Below are 8,406 nucleotides of genomic sequence, written 5' to 3'. Positions count from 1 at the left end.
GGCAATGACTACAAGTTATTGTAAGTATGATAGAGGTGCAGTTTCTCAACAGAAGGTGACAACATCCAGGTTACACTGTGTAATAGCATGATAACAACTACTGATTTCCTTGTCTATGGAGATTCTCAGTCATCCAGGTCATAGTTATCCCAAAGATGCTTTTTCACGAGGCAACTGGACTTTCTTGTTTTTCTTTGAAGATGTTTCTCTTGTCATCCAAGAAGCTTCTTCAGCTCTGACTGGATGGTGGGGAATGGAAGGATTTATATTCCTTGGAGACAGCTGGTCATTTGCATTTTTTTAGAGAGTCATTAAGCCACTTGGAGGTTTGTCTGTGTCCTCAGGGTCACCTGAGTAGTGCAAATGGGTGTGGAGCCTTCTTGGAAGTTCCAATCCTCTCAACAGTTCCAAGAAGGCTCCACACACATTTGCACTACTCAGGTGACCCTGAAGAAGCTTCTTGGATGAGAAGCGAAATGTCTTCTAAGAAAAACAAGGAAGTCCAGTTGCCTCATGAAAAAAGCATCTTTGGGATACTGATTTCCTTAATAAAGTTTTTTTCTTAAAAAAAAATAAAATTATAAATAAAATCATAAGTGCTTCATTCAAAAGAAAGCTTCTTTGGTTGCTCTGGGTGCTAGCAAATTACTTCATTTCAGTGACTAAAAAGAGTAAGGTCCCACAATAAGTGTTAACCTCAGTACTGAACTTGACCGGTAGTTCATGTTGTTGACCGTCAACAGCTCCAGGTCGATGATATATTCCCGTGGACCTGTTAATGGCTTTACCAACACAAGCATTGCACTCACGGAGCTTGTTTGCTGAAAGAAAGAAGGAAAACACGTTCATGTACAGCCAAGGCACCCACAAATAATTTCCCTGGATGTGTGCCTATGTGAAAATGATTTAGAAAATATATTTCAGACCTCACACAAGTGTGAGTGCAACTTTTTCTCTCCTATTAATTAAAGCAATCACATCCTTTTTCAGGCTTCAATGTGATCCTGCAAAAAGACTCTACTGCTTTAGGTCATTTTAATGATTCTAAAATATAGCTTCTTTAATTAATAAGAGATGTGTTAGGTTTACATGAGATTTGAAGCATTTCTTCCAAATCATTGAAAGAGTGTATATGCTCCTATATGCGTATTCACACACAGAGATATATCTGGTGTATTGTAATGGTTAAAGTGTTAAACCTAGGGCCACCAAGAGCAGGTTCAAATCCTCCCTCAGCCATGGAAGTTCACTGGGAAACTCTGGGTCAGCCCAACACAGATGTGATGGAATGTAGTCTGGATTCCCAGGAGGGAGGAAGAGCATTCCAGAGGAGTAAGAGGCAACTTAGTTTCTGTAACTGAAGGAGGGTGAAAGCAGCCCCTCCTTAACATCTCCCAGAGAATATGCTTGATATAGGTGGCAGTCTGTTTCAGTTTGGTAAGATTTTGTCTATAGGTGTGGAGCAATAAAGAAATCTGCTTTAAAGAATCACTGTGTGTTTTTCTTGATTTCTGGGATCTGATAATAGAGCAGGAGTCTTCAAACTTGGCCCTTTTATGACTTGTGGACTTCAACTCCCAGAATTTCTCAGCCAGGCACGCTGGCTGAGGAATTCTGGGAGTTGAAGTCCAAAAGGCATAAAAGGGCCAAGTTTGAAGGCCCCTGTAATAGAGTTATTTTGTATAAAAAAATAGAAGATAAAATATTAATTATGTCTTTAACAGTGATCAGATGACACAATGGGACAAAACAGTTCTTCATAATAAAGTTGTTGATTCTAGCCTCTTTAATTTGGTATGCTGAGTTCCATCTTCAGCATCTAAGAAGCTTCAGAAAAGCAAACGGGAATACTTACTCTAAGAAAGAAGTCTCCATTGTCATTTCCAGATTTAATCCGGAAGGTGTTAATTGTATTGGGGATAATCGTGGTTGCCTGGATTTGGAAGATATCAGATGGCACAGTCCTCTCTGAATGGATGCTCATATATTTGTGAACAATGGAGTATGGCAGGTCCCGACAAAGATGATTAGATACTGAACAAATACAGCGACTGTAAAAGAAAGCACAGTGATTGAAAAACATACTCATTCCATTGTAAACTGGTGTTCAGTTTGGAACTCTATTGATAGCTTCCCTTACTTTTCAGATGCAAGCACGTAAGGCTCCTGACAAGGATTTCTTGGGTAACAGCGATAGCCACCATGATAATTAGAACACATCTCATCTTCTCGACATTCATTGCGTGTTTCACATTCATTTATATCTATATTAGCAAAAAGGAAAAAAGTTCTACAATTCTGCTATCTGCATTCTTTGAGACTGGAGTTATTCATAAACTTGAATCAGCAAATGTCTATGGGAATTCTCAATCATCCAGGTCACAGTTGTCTCAAAGGTGCTTTTCAAAAGGCAACTGGACTCTTGTTTTTTTCCTTTCCTTTTGATTCCCCACCATTTAGTCTGAACTGAAGAAGCATCTTGGATGAGAAGAGAGATCTTTTCAAGGAAAAATACCAAGAAAGTCCAGTTGCTTTTTGAAAAGCATATTTGAATCTGCAAAATATCTTAATAATTAGAACTTAATTATTTGTTGCAGTCTGCAAACTATCTACTTAGCCCCTCTTTTGCACATATTGTAGCTTCTGTATGTGGATCATGAAGTACATATAAAAAAGAAAACAGACCTCAGAGATCTAAAGGCTGCCCCATTCTTCACGTACTGTAGTCTATCTCAGATATGCAGGGCTCCACATGGTTATTCTTACTTACATCTATATCTCTATCTATCTCTATCATCTATATTTTTATCTACTTTTAAGTGGGATTCTCCAGCTAAATAGTCATACTGTACTTGATTTCTCCTTGTTCCTTTCCATTCCAGATTTTTGCACTCTTAGATAAAAAAACAAATGAGTTTTTCAATATGTTATATGCTGTAGGAGATCAGTGGTCTATATTGGTTGCACATTTTTGCCAGGCCTGGTTTAAACCTGCTATGCATCTCTTAGATAAGTTGTACTGTATTATATTACAAAGAGAACATCTTGTGTCAAGTAAGGATTTGTCATTTGTATGATTTTATTTTTTTTAAATAGCATTAATATAATCATTACTTTTGCAGATATGGGAACTTACCTTGACAGTTTCTTCCTCTGACCAACTGGTATCCATCTGGACATGCGCAGGAGAATTTTCCTGGCTCATTGACACATTGATATTGGCACAGGAAGTTAGAAGCTCTACATTCATCAACATCTGCAAAACAGAGGCATTTTCTAACCCAGTTTTGAAGGTTCAGCATCTGCCTTTACATTGTTCCTTGCCTATTATCTTTGTTACTTGGGCTGCAAAATACAAATGTTTCTTCCTTCCTTCCTATTTTCTGACAGCTTCTGGAGGGAAACTGCATCTGCCTACAGGAATGAGGTGCATGAACAGGAATAAAATCACTGCTACCAAATAGAAAGCAAAAAGAGCTTTCAAAGAGCAAGATTTTAGTGAAAGAATCAGCCTTCTAAAATGCTTTTTTTTAATTGCAAAAGTTTGCCAGAGAATCTGAGCCTAATATATTGATCTGGTTGACACAATATTTTAAGCCATAATATGGATTCTCTATTTTTGACAAATAGTATTGTGGGAGCCCAGCACAATGTTAGTGGGAAAATCAAGGTGCAGAAGTGGTCTTTTTTCTAAGATTATAAGACTCCAGTGTGCTTACCTTTGCTTATGTGTAATAAGAAATATTAGTGATGATCACACTAAAGAAGGCATTAAAGCTTCTGATTAGGAAGGAGAAAAAATGAACCTGCAAGATGTTTTCTTTGCACATTACTAACAGTGAACATGTTCTATTCAAAAGATTCCTTCCCATCCCTGTTGTTTGAGAACTTCATCAAGCTAAACAGCTACTACTCACCATCACAGCTGATTCTATCTGGGCTTAACTCAAAGCCTTGATTGCACTGGCATAAGAAAGAACCAACTATATTGTAGCACAGTTGAGCACAGGGGTTGCCGGTTTCACATTCATTTATGTCTAAGAAGAAAACAAGACAAATGTGGCATTTTGATCTTTTCTTGAACCAGTTTGGAGCATATTCTTTGTATACAATACATGTTTGTTCACTGTGAATCAACCCCAGCTTACCAAGTGTGGACCATTTTTTCTGCTTAGTTTTGCTTCCTTCCCCAAATTAAAATGAATGGGTATTTTATGCAAACAAATAGTGGCTTATATAATTAGAAGTAAAGTTGATCCAGTTGCTTTATGGATCTGAATAGCAACTACTGGCAACAGAAAATAACCAGGGCTCATGCATATACATCAGTGTTCTTTCACTGCACCCCAATTTTCTTTGGTTTCTTGGAGGTGAAGCACCAAGTATGATACCTAAAGCAATGATTTTTGTTGTTGTTGTTAGTTGCGAAGTTGTGTCCGACCCATCGTGATCCCATGGACAATGTTCCTCCAGGCCTTCCTGTCCTCTACCATCTTCTGGAGTCCATTTAAGCTGACCCCTACTGCTTCAGTGACATCATCCAGCCACCTCATTCTCTGTCGTCCCCTTCTTCTATTGCCCTCAATCTTTCCCAGCATTAGGCTCTTCTCCAGTGAGTCCTTCCTTCTCATTAGGTGGCCAAAGTACTTGAGTTTCAACTTCAGGATCTGGCCTTCTAAAGAGCAGTCAGGGTTGATTTCCTCTAGGACTGACCGCTTTGATCACCATGCAGTCCACGGGACTCGCAGGACTCTTCTCCAGCTCCATAGTTCAAAGGCCTCAATTCTTTTGTGCTCAGTCTTTCTTATGGTCCAACTTTCACAGCCATACATTGCAACTGGGAAAACCATGGCCTTGGCTATACATACTTTTGTTGGCAGGGTGATGTCTCTGCTTTTTAGTATGCTGCCTAGATTTGCCATAGCTTTCCTCCCCAGGAGCAAGCGTCTTTTAATTTCTTGGTTGCAGTCCCCATCTGTGGTGATCTTGGAGCCCAGGAAGATAAAATCTGTCACTACCTCCATTTCTTCCCCATCTATTTGCCAGGAATTGAGAGGGCTGGATGCCATGATCTTGGTTTTCTTAATGTTGAATTTCAGGCCAAACTTTGCACTCTCCTTCTTCACAAAACCCAAACCTGACTGAGCATGGGTACAAGCCCATATTCAGATCTACCCTGTGGTTAGAGGAGAGGCAAATGCTTTTCATTTTCCTATTTTATTGTGGTTGTGGGCTGTTGACCAGTATTTTTGTTATGATTTTGAGCTCTTTTCTTAGGAAAATCTGAGGAATTTTTTTCTCTCTTTCTGTCTACCCCATCACCAGTTTGCCCAGTATTTAGCTGAAAGAATCACTTAGATTTGCTTTTTTCAGGCAGAGTCTATATGGAGATTGACATTTCCACTAAGTAGACCACACCAGAAAATGAACACCACAGGAAGACTAAAACTACTTTTATTAAGATTGGATAGCAGATTGAATAACAGAACCTTACAAAATCTGATTGTTCTTTACCTCCTTCTTATACATCACTGAATTAAGAAGGCTTATTCCTGAGCTGCTTCCAAATGTTATATTGTAGTTTGGACTTAAAAAATATTTCAGCCTCTTTTGCCTAGATAATGGTACAGTACCTTAATATTTTTGTCAGTCTTTTTTTCCTTACTCTCTACAAAGACTGAGATAAATCATCTGTGGAGTTAGCTGGGATGCCTTTTGGCCTGTAGGTTCTGATAAATAAAATAAAATGGCTAAGCCACTATCTAGCATGCCCTCTGCCATCTGTGACTATATCTGTGCCTAATTTGGATCCTATAGGGAACAGAGGGAACATGATAGGTGCTTCTAGCCTGATGAAAGCTGTGACATGTCCCTCCCTTTAGGAGCCCTCGCTGGATGCAACCAATCTGGATAATTAAAAACCAGTTTCCAACATTACCTTTTGGGGAAAAGTTATTGAAAAGGTGGTGGGAACATTGTCTACAAAGCATCATGGTAAAAGAGGTTTAGCTAGACGCTTTTTAGTTATATCAGGACTCACCATGGAGTGGAAATAGCGCTGGCTACCCTAAGGATCAATCTTTGTTGGGATTTAGATGCAAGTAATGTTCTTGTTCTATTCCTTCTGGATTTTCAGTGGCATTGATATTACTGACTACTGTATCATTTTTACCCTCTGCCAGCACAGGGGATCGGAGGCAATGATTTGCAATGGTTCTGTTCTTTCTTTAGTGGTTAAGGCAAAAGGCTGGAAACTGGGATGCTACGAGTTCTAGTCCTGCCTTAAGCACAAATCCCTGAGTAGCTTTGGGCCAGTCACTCTTTCAGCCTCAGATAGAAGACAATGACCAATAATGTCTGAAATATTGCCAAGAAAACTGCAGGAAACTTGCCTAGGCAGCTACCAGGCATCATCACTGAAAGCACAAAACTCTCTATTTTTGCTGACCTGGCGATCTGTCCCAATATCAGGAGGTTGGAGAGAACTAGATGGAATAATACAGGCTGAAGTTGAACCCAAGCAAAATGAAGTTTTTTGTCTAATCAAGTTCCTAATTAGCTTTGGTGGTGTTTCTTGAGGAAGAGGCGTTAACACGAGGAAGTAGGTCTGTGACTTGGGGGTCTTTCTGGATTTGCAATTACTGTCAGATAGGCAGTTGGGAGTTGTGGTCATGGAAGGTGTTTGCTAAGCTCTGGTTATACTGCTTTCTGGAGCATGAAGACCAATAATAACTCAAGCCCTCATCATCACAGGCTTAGATTACTGCAATATGAACTTGAAGACCACTATAAGCTACAGCTGATTCAAATGGAAAAGCATCTTTGATGGGAGATATTAATTGCTCTTCATTGGGGGCCAACAGGCTGTTAAGTGCAATTCAAAGTGCTGGTTTTTCCCCTATAAGGCCTTAGCAAAGTACCTTCAAGGTTGCCTTCTCCAACCAGAATCAACCTTTTCAATGCAATCTTAATGGGAAAATGTCTTAACAAACTCACATTTTCATGAAGCTAGTTAATGATGCTTTTCACTCATTATGGATCAACCTACTTAAAAAACAGGTTAGTTTCAAGCGTGGTGCCCTCCAGAAAGTGGTTAAGGATGAGCTGTTCCAGAGAGCCCTTGAGAGCCTAATGGCATCTTGTGTGTAGCTACTGAAGTGCCGCTGAAGTGTTATTATACTAATACTAATGGAACATCATGTACATAGTATTTAATAACATTAGGTAGGTAATTAATCAGAATGCTATGGTGCATTTCATTGCTTTAATTGCTAGGATTAGTTTTTTAATCTTCATTATTTACTATGGCTATTTTATATATACCTACACAACCATAAATATTTTATTGCTTTTTTTAAAATTGCATTTTGCATATTATTTCTGATACTATGGATTTGTACATACAACCTCAATAAATAAGTGACACACCAATCATTGGTATTCATATGTGGTGGCTTCTTAATTTTTCTATAGTTAAGTTTTTGTATCCTTATATCTATTTATCTGCTTCAGTCTAGCTTGCCAAGGAGAACCCCAAGTTTATGATAGAAACCTAACCAAAGCCAGATTGGACAGCCACTTTTCTCAAATGGTATAATGCTTGAGCATGGCTTGGACTAGAAGACCTCCAAGGTTCCTTCCAATTCTATTCTTCTATTCTACTTCTATGTTTGAGCTAAGGTAAGGCAGATTTTGAGAAGAAGGAAATGCAAATACTATAGCTTCTACTTTCAAAAATGTTTTGAAATGAGAATTTGTAGGGCTATAGCATTCTAAACATTTTCATGAAAAATAAAATGCCAGTCTTCTGCTAAATGGAAGCCTCAAGAATACTGGGTATCATCTTCCCCAATTTTACTCTTATGTTTTCTATGAGATATGGCATTGCTACAAAATTGGGAACTCAAAAATCCATATAATCCTGTCTCATTTCCTGAGATTTACTAAGATTATTGTGAACTCTAGGACTTCCGGTGAGCAGGCGACTTCGTCGGACGCAGCTGTAGCTGCCTCCCGCCTGTCTTCGCGTAAAAGCCGTTTTGACAGCGAGCACTAGCTGTCAAACGGCTTGATACCTTTCCCCTGGGCATAAGGGGATCGGTGAGCTGCCCGGGGTAGGAGTTGAGTTCCCGAGTCATCCGATCGGGACGATGTAGGTTAGAACTCCTCCGGAGCCCCGAGGAACCTCCGCGATCCAGGACGCCTTTGCTTCGGCGAAGCTAGAAGCCGCCGCCACCGCTGCAACTTAAATTTAACCGTGAGTGACTATACGCAGACAAACCGACCCTGGAAGTTTGCTTTTTCTTTTGGACTTTACTCTGACTTGAGCTATTTTGATCTTCCCTAAACTTGGGTTGGATTATGCGAAAGTGAACTTAAAATGGCGATGAATGATACTTTCTAGCG

General features: G+C 39.4%; 1 protein-coding gene across 1 annotated transcript in view; it reads right to left on the bottom strand.

Moving 5' to 3' along the window:
• Nucleotides 1-594: 594 nt before the first annotated feature.
• EFEMP1 (EGF containing fibulin extracellular matrix protein 1) overlaps nt 595-8,406 on the bottom strand; it is a 56,197-nt gene continuing 48,385 nt past the window's right edge. The window contains exons 7-11 of the mRNA XM_015831362.1: nt 3,918-4,037; nt 3,137-3,256; nt 2,141-2,264; nt 1,856-2,051; nt 595-821 (exon numbers count right to left, since the gene is read on the bottom strand). Of these exons, the coding sequence (XP_015686848.1) occupies nt 663-821; nt 1,856-2,051; nt 2,141-2,264; nt 3,137-3,256; nt 3,918-4,037 (719 nt within the window). The 3' untranslated portion in view covers nt 595-662. The remainder of the gene's footprint in view (nt 822-1,855; nt 2,052-2,140; nt 2,265-3,136; nt 3,257-3,917; nt 4,038-8,406) is intronic.

The sequence above is a fragment of the Protobothrops mucrosquamatus genome, unplaced genomic scaffold (genome assembly GCF_001527695.2).
Source record: "Protobothrops mucrosquamatus isolate PMUCROS unplaced genomic scaffold, P.Mucros_1.0 scaffold_256, whole genome shotgun sequence".
Taxonomy (NCBI): domain Eukaryota; kingdom Metazoa; phylum Chordata; class Lepidosauria; order Squamata; family Viperidae; genus Protobothrops; species Protobothrops mucrosquamatus.
The sequence above is the reverse complement of the archived record's forward strand: the minus strand, read 5'-3'. Positions and strand labels throughout refer to the sequence as shown.